The 16,740-nt window shown below is 44.1% G+C and overlaps 1 protein-coding gene across 2 annotated transcripts; it reads right to left on the minus strand.

The window, feature by feature from the left end:
- Positions 1–2,656: 2,656 nt before the first annotated feature.
- On the minus strand, positions 2,657–15,763 carry LOC146609205 (polyhomeotic-like protein 1). Of its 2 annotated transcripts, none has more exons than XM_085346477.1 (15): positions 15,568–15,763; positions 13,526–13,650; positions 11,969–12,088; positions 11,482–11,553; positions 11,247–11,375; positions 11,003–11,167; positions 10,804–10,885; positions 9,540–10,516; positions 9,197–9,332; positions 8,900–9,108; positions 8,728–8,818; positions 7,804–7,891; positions 5,189–5,396; positions 3,459–3,669; positions 2,657–2,808 (listed from the first exon to the last, which is right to left on the minus strand). In XM_085346477.1, the coding sequence occupies exons 1-15, from the start codon at positions 15,761–15,763 to the stop codon at positions 2,657–2,659; spliced, it is 2,961 nt and encodes a 986-aa protein (XP_085202603.1). The 2 variants fall into 2 exon arrangements, with proteins under 2 accessions (XP_085202603.1, XP_085202602.1); XM_085346476.1 differs by having other exon boundaries at positions 5,189–5,414; positions 13,526–13,653.
- Positions 15,764–16,740: the final 977 nt, after the last annotated feature.

A 16,740-nucleotide genomic window follows, 5' to 3' on the forward strand; every position in this document is an offset into this window, starting at 1 on the left:
TGGATGTAGCTACTGTGATCGTATGACATCATGACTACATTCATTTTTCATTTACAGTCTATAGTTTATCACAGTGGTCTCCAACCTTTTTTGCGCCACGGACCGGTTTATGCCCGACAATATTTTCATGGACCGGCCTTTAAGGTGTCACGGATAAATACAACAAAATAAAACTAGTACCGGTACCGAAAAAAAAATAATTTATTCATAACACACGTGAAAAGACCCAGGAAAACCGAGTAAACGATAAAAACGATAACAAAATAACGCTGAAAACCAATAAAAACCCTGAAAACCAGACATTTCACACCTGAGCCTCAACTCTCGCGGCCCGGTACCAAACGACTCACGGACCGGTACCGGTCCGAGGACCGGGGGTTGGGGACCACTGGTTTAATCACATCTGGGACAACAAACCTGAAGGGACTTTCTTTAAAACAGCACAACACCTCAGCCTGAACTCAAGCCGGGGGAGAGGAGTTAAAAACAAAAACATTAAAGTTTCAATGATGCAAACTGCCCACTGATGATCTGCACTTGTTACACTTGGAAAGCAACAGTGCAAACCGAAACCATTACTCAGGCTAACAAACAACAAAAACAAGCATCACAGCTTTAAAACAGTTTGATTATTTATTTGCATGATAGTATTAATTACCTCTTCTTGTGAAAACCAGCCCCTCTAGATTTTGCAGATTTTGGAAATTATTGCAAGCAAAGACATTTGATTCCAAGTGGCTTCCTTATTTGTATGTATACAGATTTATATATAAAAGAACGTTTTTTTGCTGAATTCACTGTTCTTCTGTGAGAAAAGTGCTACTTTTTGGGATGTTGAAGACTAAACGAACAACGCTGCAATGGTCTGATTTTGGACAAATGTTGTACAGGTAATCACAGCTGCATTTGTGGCTCACCTCACTTGAAATGAGGCGAAATTCAGGTTTTTTTTTTTTGGCGTTTAGAATGAAGATTTAAAGACTCCAAAATCCTGGGGAAAGTGAAATATAAGCAAACATCATCAAGATTATTACCCTTTAAAAAAAAGAAAAAAAAAGAAAGAAAAACAAAAACAAAGTACTGGAATAGCCACAGTCACTAACAATAAAGCCAAAGATAGCTAGCTAGCTAGAAAGGTAAATACTCTTGGTAGTTACACGCTATGTGACAAAGCTATGAGGAAGACAGCAAGTTGATCCTTGATCAAAGTAGCTACTATTCAGTCACGCTTTTTGGGAAAAGCAACACATTTCATTGCTTAATCGAGAGTTGTAAAAAAGTAAGCGCAGATATAAAACAAGGAATGATATGAAAGCAGTAAAAACCGACAATCCTCATCTAAACCTATCGTTGTAGAGACTAGTGAGAAAGGCCACGAGGTTCACAGAGAGAGAACATGAGAAAAGTCCTACAGTAAAAAGCTTCAAACAAGGCAGTCCAGCAAACAAATGTGCATTTAAATAGAAAGGCAAACTTTACACTTATTACAGTATAGCTTCAAGGTTCACTCATTCACACAGTCATTCATTCATTCAGGCGTGATGTCTTATTTCTCCCACATCCATCGTAGGTCCACGTGTGGCCAGCAACTTCTCTTGTTCACGAATGCAACTTAAAGACACTTTAAAATGAACATCTTATTGTCAGAACTCCTCTCTGACAGCATCTCTCCACAAAACCAAACCGGTGAACTTGCCTTGTAAGTGCACTCATGCAGACCAGGAGCAGCTGGTGGTACCATTTGAGTAATCTCACAAACTGCTGACAGGTGAATAATCACAGAGTTGACGTGAACTTCTCTGGTAAAAAGCTTAAAAACAGTGAAAAGCATTCAGCAGTAGAGCTGATGTTCTCTGGATATAAAACAATACGGTAAAGATGTGAGAAAAAGTTATGCAACATCCGTATTTTTACTTGAAGTATGAAATGCTCTTTGAACCTTGAGGGATTAGGGTTTCATTTGGACTCTGGTGTTTCTGCACCCAGTACCCTGTACTCTCACAGTACCCTGTAGCGCAAAGAATAGGCTGCCTTCAAAATAAAAGTGCCATTGTATACTCTTCTCAAATAATTAGAATGCTGGAAGTACGCAATGAAATTCATGTCTTTGAAGGAATGCTGAACTACATAAGAAAAAGATTTGTGACTTCACTTTACAAAGGAAGTGCTATAGAAGTGCTTCCAAAGGTCTTCCTTCCAAATTCCTGTGCAAAACAAAGCACAGCTGTTTTCTTCTGTCTGTATCTTCAGTCTTTTAAAGGAAGTTTAACGAAACGAAAATAAATCACAGCCTCGGTCTACGGTCAGAAAAAATAACGAGCAAGTACTTCAGGTTCAACGAGTCTCGTTTGCAATTAAAATACATTCAAAACCTTCATTTACATTGATTTTGAGCAGAATTTGGTGGAACGTGTACCTTCATCGAAATAAAATCGCACATTTGAAGGATTTTTACAACTTGTGCGAGAATCTGATGTGAAACAGGATGAGATTCCACTTCTGCAGTCCCAGAGTCTTTGCCGTGTTTGGGAAATGAACTGTACTTCAAACATTCACCTGCAGGACTCTCGAGCTCCATATCTGACCCGCGGGCTGGTGGTGGATGCCCGGGGGGGCTTCACTTTTAAACTTTGCAGATTTGTGGTAAAAACACCGGTCAGTCTCTTAGGCTGTTGATGTGAGCGCAGATCTTGAGGGCAGGGCCAAGCTTGATGTTCATGGTGGACATGAGATGCTCCTCCTTCAGCAGCAGCAGCGCCTGTCCATCAATTTCCTGCGACAGGAACTGGGAGGCGAGATCCTCGCACCCTGAGAGGACGACGGATAAAAGCACAGGTGGACAAAAATGCAAAGGTTGAAAATTATGGTACATTAACATTAATGCACACAGTCGTTCATGCATTAGCTCCAAATGCAAACATTTACATAACAAATAAAAGCATCAAGTTCGAGGTGGAAACAGCTGAACTCCAGATTAATGTGTCACATTAATATGAAACTGGTCTGTTATTTTAACTGTACAGTATTAACAATGTTGATAAGCATGAAACTGCAAATTAAAAGAAGAACTGATCAAAACATCAATTACTGCACTTGAATATAAAAGCAGAGCAACACAAGATAAACATCAGCAGTAGCCAGAAACCAGCTAATTCAGGAGCACTGCCATTCATTTTCCTCTTTACCCCCACTTCCATCATCTATCAGTTCAGGAGTTCACAGATTCCACAGAGGGAGAGACGCTGGAAGGGCTTTAAAAATACTGGTGGCCACCATGCTACCCCTCTGCCTCCTAGCACACACCTCTATGGTGCCAATTTCAACATCCTGCATCCCCTTGCCCTCGAGTTAACTCATTCAGAAGATAACTCGACCTCTGACCTTGACCGTGAAGTCGAGCCTTTTATCTTTATGTGAATCAGTGCTGCATTATAAGATCAAAAATCAGATCTTCTAACCTTGCAGTGAGGAAATAAACTGTGACACTTCCTCCACGCTCCACTGGGAGGGGCTAGCAGGCAGGCAGGTGGGCGGTGGTGAGCTCTCTGCTGGGAGCGGAGGAGGCGGCTGGTGGCAGGACGCTGAGGAGGCCGGCGAGAGAGACATGGGGTCATCTTCATCCTCCTCTACGCTGGACTCCTCATCTGAATGGCTCGACTCGGACCGGCACTACAAGCGGAGGAAGAAAAAAAAAAAAAAAAAGCAGCAGCGTTCACTAGTGTCCCGGTCTGCTTGCAAAAACATGAACATAGGCTACAAGGACAAAACCCCGTCTGCATATTTAAAGATTAGAGCTGCACAGACGGGGATTGTTACAGTTTATAAAAAAGGAGCACAAACCTCGAGATACCTGAGCACCGTCACAGAGAAGCAAGTAATGACTTCAAAAGGCTCATCATGCATACAAGTGAAAAATGCACATTCAGATGGATTCAGGTCTATTTTTGCTGTTACATGAAGTTTGTGTTCAGGAGTCTCATACATTTGGTTTGGGGCCAGTTTGTAACAATGGAGGAGAAATTTAAAGGGGCTCTTTTATGCTTATTTACTCTGCATTTCTATTCTTTACTCGGCATAATTCAGTGTATTTGTGTTAATCTGGGCTTCTGGCCGTGGTTTCTAAGCTCGCAGCCAGAGTGGTGTGAAATGACCACACTGGGGATGTCTCCTCTGAAACAGAGCTTCAGCAGTCTGAAGCCTGAGCTTTGACTAATGGATTATTTGTATGTACACTGACATCATTATTAGAAAGAGATCGCCCTCCTCGCACAATTATATTTGTGTGCTCCTCCATCCGTGTTGATGTCCCTGAGCACAAAGCCAGATCTGTATGTGGTTTAATGTGGTTACAAGTGAAGTTATTTTACAAAAAACACTTCCCAGGAAGCTGAAAGCTGCGGTAGAAGCAGATCATTTTGAACATGATCACAGTTATTGATGACTGGGTGTAAAGTTCTAGCATCCAAATATGTTTAAAACTACTTAAAGTTGCATTTCTGCCAATAGGATGATAGAAAAGTAATAAATTGACTGAAAAAGGTGTAAAAAAATATTATATGTGTTTTGCAGAGTTAAACATACAAACATTAAAAATATTTGGAGCCAAATATTTTGCACATATCAACACTTACAGGCTTTATTAAGAGGCCACTAAAGTTTAAAAACCCTTTTGCTAAAGTTTGAAATCCATCAGACAAATCTGAGCCCACCATCTCGTCTGCTGGTTCGTCTTCTTTCGGCTGCTCTCAGATCATCAGCCTCTTTCTTACCAGCTTCTGTCACACCAACGCTCTGCATGTCCTCCTTCGCTACATCCATGAATCTTCTCTGTGGTCTCCTGCTTTTCCTCCTGCCTGGCAGCTCTATATTCAACACCCTCTGCCCAAAATATCCACTAACCCTCCTCTGCACACGTCCAAACCACATCAGCCTTGGCTCTCCAACTGCATCTCCAAACTGCTCAACCTGAGCCGTCCCTCTGATGCACTCGTTTCTAAACAAATGCAATGCCTCTTTTGCTCTCCACACAGACCGCTTACCTGCATGTGAGCAAAGGCTATTTAAATGTGATCAAAGCAGGAAAGGCTCCAGTACAACTACACAGATCAGTTATCAGCTGGGATCGGACTTCTAATTTTTGACCTGCACCAATAATTTTCCTTGTAGGGACTGTATAATCCTGCCTCACCTTGGCAGGTACGGGCCTCCCTGCTATCTTGGCACTGGCTATTTCTGAGCTGGTCCTGCGGGGAACCCTCCTCCTGGCGATTCCTCCCTCGTCGTCCGAGTTGGAGAGGTGTCCGCGGCTCTGATCCCGATCCGAAGAGTGATCTTGAGCTTGACGCTGGCCGTGACCCTGCCGCACGCCGAAGTGCTGCCTGAAGCTGACGTTGTACCTGGGGAACCAATACATACTGTATCGTAGACAAAGAGTGACATATACGGTACTGAAGCCAAGACGAGCAACACAGTTTTTGTCTCTTTGCACCGTACGCGGTATATAAGCTATACACGTGTAGTGGGCAAAGGGACAAATACAAAGCAGAAGCAGAAAATGTCAAATCATAAGCTGACAACATACTGTAACAAACAATGCAGACAGCGCATTGTTTTCTACTGAAACATGTCACATAATAAATACAGTGTACATTTTAATACGGAGCACATTCAGAGGAGAAACAAAGCGTCCTCCACTGTACTGCGAGGTTACATGCTGCATGTGAAAGTGGATGAAGTGAGGCTATCACAATATGTAGACACAGAAAAAAAAACATGAGAACAGAAAAACACAAGCTGTGAGATTTACAGCTGGAGCCACCTGAGAATTCACACTAAAGTCCCGTTTTAGACAACATTTAGTGGGTCACATCTTTAGTAACACTGGCTTTTGATATCGATTCATTATATATCAGTGTTTCCCCACACACACACACACACTAGTCTTTGGCAGCTCTGGGATTTAAAGTCATTTTGTGTCCTTTTTTTTTTTTTTTTAAAAATGGCTTTTAGCCATTGGCTGGCATGTTCTCCCCAAGCTTGCATGGGTTCCCTCTGAGTACTTTGGCTTCCTCCCACAGTCCAAAGACACATACGCTATGTTGTTGTTGTTGTGACTGTAAAATGACCCCTAGGTGTCCCTCTGTTAGCCCTACAACAGCCTGGTGACCAGTCCACGGTGTACGCAGCCTTTTGTCTCATGACAGCTGGGATAGGCCATGGCTGACACCATCTTTCATCCAACAGAACAGAAAACTGACAAGAGTACAGCCTCCTCACTCTTACTTTGAAAGCTCACTTGATGCTAAACAGCTGGCATAGCCCATCCTGTTTCAGATGGGTAACCCTTCTGTTTGTTATATATTTATATATATGTATACATTAGGGGTGCAACGATACTCCTATCGATATTGAACCGTTCGATACAGTGCTTTCGGTTCGGTACGCATATGTATCGAACAATACAATTTAAAAATTTTTTATCAACTTTTCTTCTGACGATGCCGTCTGTGTGGAGCACTCAGTGCGTTCAACTACTCCGCCTAGGCTGCACTGTGGAGCACAGATCCACTGAGCGCAGCGCAAGCTAGCAAGACAGAAGCTAAGCTTGTTGCAAAATGCCAACTGCCTCAACGACTGAACCTCCCCCACCCTGATTCAGATCTGGCGTTTGGAACTATTTTGGTTTTCATGTGACGTATGACCCTGAAGGTAAGCGCGTCATGGACTAAAGTAAAACAGTATGTTGGATGTGCCATGCAATGCTCAATTACATGGGTGGGAACTAGTGTGTTAGCGCAGTTAGCTCGTTAACGTGTTGGCCGTCTAGCCCCACGCACGGGGCGATCCGCGGTAGCTCGTTAACGGAGATTTGCCGTGTTGTGGCGCTAAGGTCATATCAGACTAACGCTGACAGCACTAGTGGGAACACAACAAATATGACTGCACATTTACGCCGACATCATCCTAGTGCAAAGACAAGTGGAAGCAGACAAAAACAACAAGCACGCATGCTACAAACTTTACCCGAGTCATTTAGACAGCCGTTAGCACAGGATTCTCCTTATGATATGTTTAATATGCTGCTGAGAATATAGCCCAGAAGAAGCGTATAGTATAGCTTTTATTTTGAAAGAGCCATTTCTCTGTAATAAACTCTCTTTTCCAAAGATGAGTGATTTCTCGATCAGATAGATTTATTATTTTATCCCTTTGTTGTTTCAGCAACATTAAATTTAAAAACTGTACTTTTGAGTTAAAATATATATTTATAATTTTAATAAATGACAAATTAAAAAGGCATGAACATTTTTTTGTATCGAAAAAATATCAAACCGTGACACAAAAGTATCGAACCGAACCGTGAATTTTGTGTATCGTTGCACCCCTACTATATACATCTATATATGCGCGCAGTCGATTCTACTAAAGCAGTCAGCCTTCAGCTGCAGTTCTAGATGCTACAGTTTGTAGATGGGAAAGCAGACGTTATTATATAAAGGATTTATTTTCCATTTATTTAAGAAGGCACACACATGCACTGCATGGCACAATTACAGTGCAGTTATGTGGGAAACACTGTATATAACTAAGAACTAAAAGCCTCAAAGAGGATTGAGGTTTTGAGCTTTATGCAGTTTTGTTTGACTTCAAGATATCCAAATCTTACTGCACAGCATCTATGACAAACTGCACTGTAACTAGAAACAGACGTTTATCACTCGCACTGTGAAATAAGCTGAAGTGGCTGCAGCTGTTTGCAGTACAGTGATTTATTCTGTATATGTTTCATGCATTTTGAAGTACCTCTTGGCACAAGACATGGAGCAGAACCTTTTGGTGCCTCGGAACTGGCTGGCAGGAGCAAAGTTTTTACAGTATTCACACTTCAGCACTGAGGAGAGAGTTTAGAGACAGAACAAAGCAGATGGTGAATAATACACAAACGCAAACGTGGTATTATATACTCCAACGGGTTATGAGTCCCGGTCCACACACAGAAAATCAGACTGCGATGATATTTTCTTGTGATATCGCGCTGCCTGCGGTTTAGACTCAGAGGTGGGAAATTCCCAGCTTGAAAGTTATAATTAAAGTCTTTATGCTTTCCTGCAGCCCAGCTCAAACAAACGGGGCAAACACGGGTCATCTTGTTACACAACATTAAATCCCATAAGCCATGTCCATGTTATAATGTTAAAGGGACAGATCACCAAAAAATCAAAACAAAAAAACAATTCATATTGTTCATATTTTCCCTCCAATTCTCTACATTCATAATGCTCAAAATTTTTTTATGCGTTTCAGTTTTGAAGATATCAGCTGTACCAAGGTCTGCCTTTAATATACATTACTGTAATCTACTGTCCAGTATGGCAGTCACCGTGTACAGTATAAAGAAAAAACTGCAGCAAATCATGACTGTGTGACTTAAAAGAAGAAAATGAGAATCTAGCTAGAAAACTGGGCACACCAAGTAAATAACTAAAAATCTAGAGGATAATAAAACGCTAACGGCCAAAGAACAACAACAATAAAACATGTACTATGGCTAATGCACAGAGACTTCAGCAATGCAGAAATCACATTTTGATTTTCAAGATTTTAAGAGCCGTTTCTCATGCAGAGGCAACTTTATCCCAGAAACCTTACAGTAGATATTTATGATTCTGATTTCAGCCCTTAAACGTGTCTTTAAAGCAGCACTGCTTTAAGCAGTCTGGCTGTTACCTGTTGCTGTGGTAACAGTCTCCGACGGGTTAGTGTCTGGACTGTCGTTAGTCAAATCTTCACCAGCCGAGTCCTTGACTGGACCGCAGACCTGTCAAACACAAATTCAGTTTAAGAGTCAGCGACCGACAAAAACAAAACAAAAAACAAACTACAAATCCCATGTACTCACAGGGAAAGGCTCCGCCCCCTCCTGGATCACAAAGCCCTCTATGAGGTGTGTAAGAACCTGCGGTTTAACCACAGCTTGAGGTGGAGGAGCTCTCTCACCCTGACCACAAGTCCCACGGGACACCAGCAGCACTGGAGAAGGAGAGGATGCAGGAGGAGAAGGAGAGGATGCAGGAGGAGGAGGTGGAGGAGGAGGAGGAGCAGCAGAGCCTGGAGAGGTGAGAGGAAGATAAATACTGTTTTTCACCGAGTGTGTGTGTTGACAGTATTTTACAGGGATGTATTTCTATGTTATTACCTGCATCGACGGGATTGGCTGGGATGGCCGAGGCATGATCTCTGACTGGCTGGAGCCGTGGAGGGGAGGGGCCATGTTCGTCATTGGCTGAATTCGAGTCTGATTTTCTTTTCAGAGAGCCAGTCGTCTGTTTACTCTAAACAAAAAGTGCCAACAGATACAGACAGACACTGAGAGTGATTGTAGGATGTAATATTTACACAAGGAGCAGTTATGGCTGAGTAGCGTGTTTGTTTTAGTGCTAGAACCCAAAATCACCATCTGTGACATGTAGAAATGTGTGTGGGTTAGAAAAACATCAAGTCTGATTCATGAGAATCACTTAAATCCTGCTTCAGCTGACCTGTGGCGTCTGACCTCCTGATGAGTCTCCATTGGTGGTTACACCAGCTGATGCTGCTCTCTGCTCTTCGGTCACCAGGTGGAGAGAGAGGGAGGAGCGAGACAGCGAGGGGGGAGGAGATGAAATGGTGGAGGGCCAGCAAGAGGCAGGGCTTGAAGCCAGCTGTCTGTTCTGACTCTGTCCAGAGCTCTGATTGGCTTGTGGATGCACCTGAGACACCTGAGCCAAGGGGGGAGCCTCCTGGGGTGACTGAAGCGTCTTCAGCCCCACCCCTCGGCCGACGACTCCACCCTCCCTGGAAGCGATGGACGCCACCATGGTGAGCAGACTAGAGGAGCTGCTGAGGACGGCGGCACCATCCTGGCTGCAGCTGCCACGGGCCAGAGCGAGAGCCTGGGCATTTCCAAGTGTGCTCTGCCTGGCTCCCACTATCTGCACTGGGATGTGAGGCGTGTGGGGAGGCTGGCTGGAGCTGCTGGCAGGCGGCGGAGCAGGCAGGATGGGAGGGGGGTTCCTTGAAGGAAGCTGGAGGGGCAGGCGGAGCCCCTGTAAAGTTTTAGGTTGGATGGGGATGGGTCCGTTTCCGTGGCCTGATTTCTCAGCACCGAGTGAGGTTTTCTGTAGAGGCTGCACCACCAGAGTCTGAGCGTTGACCGCTGGTTTGATGGTTGCCGTGCCCACCGGGTACCCGTGGGGCTGAGATGTGGCGTTGGATGTCAAGACCAGAGTATGTGCTGCTGTGGGAGCTGTGGTTCCTGTGGTGAGGGTTCGAGTACCGTGGAGTAAGAGCTGGGAGAGAGGGATGGAAGACGACGAGGACGACGAGGCACCGGAAGAAGAGACGGGGTGAGCTTTGAGATTAGTAGGCTGGGGGTAGGTAGGGATTTTGATGTGGGATGGCTGGGGCTGAGGCTGGCTTGGTTTGGTGGGGGACTGAGGGGTAGACTGGTGAGAGGGCTGGACCAGCGAGTAGGCAGCTGGGAAAAATAAGAATGAAAATATATTAGTGTCTATTTAGTGATTCATCACATTTAAAACGGCAGTTCACCCCCAAATTAACGTTACGTTACATATAAAAGCATTTAAACCTGAATCACTGTCATGAATTTGCTTCAATATTATTATAACTAAAATGAGAAAGTCCAAATTAAGTGTACGCTTCTGAAATTTCTGCCAAATCCACCACAGGCTCCATCATCATACACAACCTTCAGAGCATTACAAAGCTCATTTATATGTTTAATTCCTCTTCTTTCTTTCCTACCCGAGTCACTTCTCTCTGGGGCTTCAGTCTTAACACCCACACCTTTAGGACCCGACAGACCTCGCATGGCTAGATTCTGTACCTGGAGATGGAGCACAGAGCAAATGTTTGGGTGAAAACACCCATCTGTCACTTTGTTGCTGAAGAACGAAAGAATGTGTCTTCAAGCCATGAGAACATTTTTATGTTAGCCACACACCTGGTCGTTATCAGATTGGCTGCTGGATGAGGAAGTCGGAGGCACTTCCTGCTGCTGTTGCTGAGCCTGTGGCTGCTGGGCAACAGTTGCCACAGCAGTAGTTGCAGTGCTGCCGGGCATGAAAATGAGCTGGGAGGGGATAGGCGTCCTAAGGGAGCGGTTCACCTGCAGGACAAAAAGACATTAAAGCCATTAAAATGCACAAAACTGAGCTGCCGCACATAAACCATCTGATCAAACTCACTCTCAGGTACATCTGGCCCTGCCCTCCGGCTGTCCCACTAAGCAGCACTGATTGGCTGATTGTGGATGTTGCTGAGGCACCCATTGGACGGCTGCTGGTTGTAGACCCTGATCCAGATGTTACATTGACCTGAAGAACAGGAACGTGCATCTTTAAGATCCTTTGTGGCTCGAAGGAAAAAAAGCGGTACTGATTTTGTGGCATAAAGAGCTATCGTTTTTGTATGATTACGTACTGCGGTTGTGCTGGTAGTCTGAGAAGAGCTACTGCTGGAGGGGCTTGACTGACGACTGGCAGCCAGAGTGGCCTTAAAAAAACAAAGAAAGTAAAACGAAGAAAGGGAAGAGACAGAGAAAAAAAGCAGCTTAAGGTTTCAATAAACTCCAAACAAAATGAAAACTGAGATGTTTACAGAGGCTGTTGTGTGGTTGATGCAAAATATGCTCAGCTTTGTTTCTGGCCACAAAGCCTCCATGTTTTACAACCCACAGCTGTCCAGCATCGACTGTAGACGTGGCCTCCCCACCTTTTTCTTCTGGTTTTCATGGGAGTTAATTATTGCATGCAAGTAGGTGGCAATCTGTCTTATGCAACGCTCTTACAGCGTCATCATGTATCGTTTTATTTCTTACAATAGTTTTTCTTTGTGCTTTGCAAACAACACGTGCAGGATGTTTATAACTTCCTTTACTTGAAAGAAACAAAGTGAAATTTGCACACACCTTTACCTGTTGCACAGCTGCCAGGTTCTGCAGCTGTGCTGCGTTGTTGATCTGCTGCTGCAGCATCAGCTGCTGGAAGTACTGAGCGGCATTGGGCTGCCTCTGTAACGCCTGCAGGGCCTGGAGGGAGGAGCAGACGGCCAAAAATGAAAACTGAAGGAGGGACAGCATTTTGGAGAAGGAGAAGAAAAAAAAAAAGGGGGAGGGAGGAACGGAGCATGAAGGAAGTAAAGTGCTGTGAAAAGATGGGGATGGAAAACATGACGGCAAAGAGTCAGAAGAAGACATGAAAGAGTGAGGGATGGGAGAAATTTAGGATGGAAAAGGAAGTGCAGAGAAAATTGAGGGGATAGAGCAGACTGAGAGAAACGAGTGCAGAAGGAGCAGAGAGAGAGCGAAGCTGCAGAAACCTGCCAGCTGCCTGATGTATGAGGGGAGGCTCGTACAGTAATAAGTCGGGGGATGAAAGCGAGCGCGGCGGGCTGGATTAGTGTGTGCCGGGTGACAGAGACAGATGGCCGTGCAGGGTGACAAAAGCCTGAGAAAATAACACCCAGCCTCCATCACACCCAGCACGACTCGGTCTCTTTTCTTTACCCCCCCCCGATTCAGTCAGTCTTCATCAGTTTCTGTCCATCGGCTAACACATAAATCAGAAATTATGAAGACAAATGAGCCACACACACACTTTCTGCCCCTGCTTACACGCAAACAGTCCATGTTTACGCTGCAGCCAAAAACACAATTTGGACACGAAAATGCAAAGTGATATCATCATTTTCTATTAATTTTTATTACAATTTTGTTCACTGGCAGGATTATAAATGCTCCGCCTACATCACAGTGAAGGTTTTGCCACAGGGATCTATTTTACGTGTTTCACGACGCATCTGAAATGAGTTTTAAACTATGCAAAGAACCAAACGCTCCCACGAGTCACGTTTTTAAAGTCTAGACCTGAATCTAGACCTGTATACGTGCAATCTAATCCCCAGGCATGCAACCTACTTTTAGCCCAACAATAACAACTCGAAAGCAGAACAATGCACCATGCTGCCGGGCTATCACCCTCAAGGTATGGTTCAAGTGTGAGAACAGCGAGATATTAAAGATGGTAGGGGTCATTAAAAGCCACCCCATGAAGATTATGACCACTTCCTACTTGGGGAGGGGAGTTTTTGAGGATGAGCACTGGTTTCTAATCAGGGATGTCTCCCTTTTTTCACATTTACAAACAAAGAAACGCATTTCCTGTCGAACAAAACTTACATTTTTAAGCATTTTAAATATTTTTTACGCGATGCCTTTTCCCCCCTTTGTGCACAACAATCCTGGCACACTTGGATTATTACTGAGGCCCAAAACTGGAAATCCAGCTAACTAACATGTGTGTTAGTTTTTAACTGTTAAACTAAACTGATCTTAACCTGAATTCTAAAGGCAGCTGTGAACCGAGCCTTTAAAAGCTTTTTCCATGAAGTGAGGACTCATTGTCAGCGTGTGAAAATCAATGTGGTCTGGTCCTGTAGCCACACAGGTATAAACACTCACACCTACCTGGACCGCCTGCCTTTCATACAGAGACATGGAATTCATGGGAGAGGGGCGGGAGCTGGTCCCAGACGGAGCGCTTCCATTGGTCGAGGCCCCCTGCTGGTTCTGCTCTCCGTCTGTCTCCATGGCTGCTGAGGAGACAGATGAGGCGTCCGTCAGTCAAACACAGGATGAAACAAACACCAGTTTCTCTCTCTGCGAGAGTCTGATGGATAGAGGAGGAAAAAAACTCCACACCTGTCACGGTTCCTGACAAACAGCAGACCTCACAGAGTCGAGATGCTGTGAAACACTTTTTACAGCGTGGATGACTGATGTAGTTCTGCTGCTGGTTATTTTTAACACTTTCAACATTTTAAAATGTTTTCATTTTTTATGGCAGTAAATCACAACGACTGAGTGTCTCGCTGACAGCTGTTTTTTCCTATCGCCACCATGGAGACGGACACAATGCTCCACAGACCAGTTTACACCTTTAAAGGGCTTCCATCAAGCTTTTCCTTTTTTCTGTCACACACACACGCATGCACGCACACTATAACGGATGGATTTAGTATGGACGTTCATATGAAAGATTACATTTACTGCCCTCATTACTTGAAACTTTGGTAAATTATATGCAGTTTTTTCCTGCTTGGATCTGTAGGATGTCCAGATAAGGGGACATCTCAGGTATACAGAAGCTCCACCGACCTCCTGTTCAAACCTTCTGCTTATGAGGGGCAGCCAATCAACAGAAAGTTGACCTAAGGGGCAGTCGATGAACTGAGTAGCTTCACCAAAGCCCAATATAAGACCGATCCACCACATTCTTGTTTTACATGCTGTGGACAAGCTGCAGATTCAATTTTAACCCCCTCACACTAACCACACACAACATGCATCCTGCAGACAGGAAGACTATGAAAGTACCTCTAAACTGCACAACTAAAATGATTAATGAAATCAGGTTGCATTTACAGATTTGCCAAATTAATGTAAGTCAGGCTGTCACAGGGATTGTGGTAAAAAAACAAAATCATAATAATAATAATAATAATAATATTCTTTACATATATGCAGAAAATGAGGGAAAAATGTGCAAAAAAAAAAGATATCTGTCAAATCATTTTGCAAATGCTTTAAACTCAAAATGCGAGAGCTGGAGGTGGAAAGGATTCTGCAACCATGCACAAAATTCAGTCATCTCTGATATTAAAGACGTGGATTTTTGACACAATATTGCCATCATCACCTTTATCATCAATGCATGGTTACTGTTACACACTAATCTGTGTGTAAGAAAAAGCAAATATTTGCTGTAACGTATGAACCTCAGAGTGAAGTGATAAAAGACAGAAGTCTGTGCATTTTCTTCTTATTTTTGACCATTTGATAAACAAAGGTGTATTTTATGCTTGTGTAAATTAAAGCTCTGCATTAGATTTTTTTCTTGTTCCGTTTTGCACGTCTGGACATGCAGGAAAAGGCCTGGAACGTGTGAGGGGATGAAGATGGCAGCTGTAAAGATATAATTAACTGTAACATGCAATTTAAAAATGCACATTCATTTCCTCTTTGCAGCAGTTTATCATTTTAATCAGGTTATCTGGTTTAGGTAGGAAGTCATTATAAAGCATCCATTTTCGGGGATTCACAGGAATAAAACGGGGAAACGTGCTTTAGTACAAAGGCTCCTGCATGAGAAACATTTCCAAAAGCATCGCTCACACAGCCTTTCTGCATCTACTTCACCACCTTACAGGACTTGTTCAGACCAGGTGTTCACAATCTTTTTTTTTTTTTGCAGTTTCCTTTATCACTGCTCCTCCTCCTCCAACCATCCTGTCCCAGCACCTACAGTCTGCCTCCGTCTCCAGCCTCCACCAGCTCAAAAACAGCCACCTGAGCAGCTCACACAGCGCTAACGTTAGCTAGCCATCCTCCATGTTTCAGACCAGTTAACACTGGATCCACCGGAGGCTACTCCTCCTAGCCTCCCGCTAGCCCCCCCGCCTCCACCGCTGCTGTCTGGCTCGTTAACGCGGCTCTCGCTCCGACCTTACCGTCACCGCTCCGGGTTCGTCCGGCTCCTCCTGCACCGGCTGCCCGCTGCAGAGCGACACCGAGCGATGCAACGATCCGCCGGGCTTCTTGTCTGCGTTGTGCCCGGTGCTGCTGCTCTTTTCGCCCGTCTTCTTCTTCTTCTCTGTGCAGGACGCTCGAAGCGGCAGCAGCAGCACTGATTTTACTGTTCTGCATAAATTTGCAGCTGATGTGTGGAAACGCCTCCTTCTTTTTTCTGCTCGGCCCTTTCCGGCGCTGCACGATGACGGAGCAGGACGGGGACAGGGGCTCACTTTACCCCCAAAGGCTTCGGGATCAACATGCTTAGCATTATCTCAAACTTCATGTTTTACTGGACACCAGAGTAGTTTTGCATTTTTCACAACTTGACATGATACTTGTTCATCCTGCACCTATATTCATCTGACACAAGGTGGTTCAGCTTCCTCCCCCTCCCTTCCTTCTGATTGGCTGACACTTAACAACAGAAGGTTTGAACGGCAGGTGGGTGGAGCTTCTTTTCCTGAGATGACCATTTTAGGGATATCTTGTCTTTATAACTTCATACTAATAAAAAAAAAAGGTATACCTGTCTGAAGTCAAGTGTTTAGAGCAATGTGAAGGAATTACTTGTGGACACACGGATCTCATTATTTTTAACTTTGGCCATGTTTAATATGAATGTCCACCAATGGAACAGGAGATATAAGGTATGATATATAAATATATATAAGGAGAAACTGAAAAAAGATTCACCTGGGTACCTGCAGTCATTCTATACCAACGTATTCTAGAGTCAAATGTGAGACCATCTGCCCAACAGCTTCAGCCTGAGCGACACTGTGTCGTGCAACAGGCCAATGATCCCAAGCACAGCAGCAAATCTGCAGCAGAATGACTGAAAAAGACGAATCATGTGGTCCAATCAATGGCCAGACTGCAATCTAACTTGAGCTGAAATGCTGTGTCAGGACCTCAGGAGAGCTGTGAATAAATAAATGTCCACACACCTCAATGAACTGAAGCAGCGTTGTAAAGAAGGCTTTGCTGAAATTCCTCCTCAGCCATGACTGATAAAGACACACAGAAAACCATGACCTTAAGTTATTGCTGATAAAAGTGGCTCTCCGAGTTATTGAATCGTGGGATGTACTCACTTTTTCAAACACCAC

The sequence above is a fragment of the Diplotaxodon limnothrissa genome, linkage group LG22 (assembly GCF_057381915.1).
Source record: "Diplotaxodon limnothrissa isolate DT_005_m linkage group LG22, D_limnothrissa_male_GT1.1, whole genome shotgun sequence".
In the NCBI taxonomy this organism is placed as follows: Eukaryota; Metazoa; Chordata; class Actinopteri; order Cichliformes; family Cichlidae; genus Diplotaxodon; species Diplotaxodon limnothrissa.

What these genes read in the sequence shown, in the direction of transcription:
- LOC146609205 (XM_085346476.1), bottom strand. Translation starts at nt 15,763, where the DNA reads ATGCAGAACAGTAAAATCAGTGCTGCTGCTGCCGCTTCGAGCGTCCTG. An exon ending in ATGAAAGGCAGGCGGTCCAG is followed by an intron (nt 12,089 to 13,525) that starts GTAGGTGTGAGT and finishes TCCTCCCTCCAG; the next exon opens with GCCCTGCAGGCGTTACAGAG. An exon ending in CAGGAGGTCAGACGCCACAG is followed by an intron (nt 9,333 to 9,539) that starts GTCAGCTGAAGC and finishes CTTTTTGTTTAG; the next exon opens with AGTAAACAGACGACTGGCTC.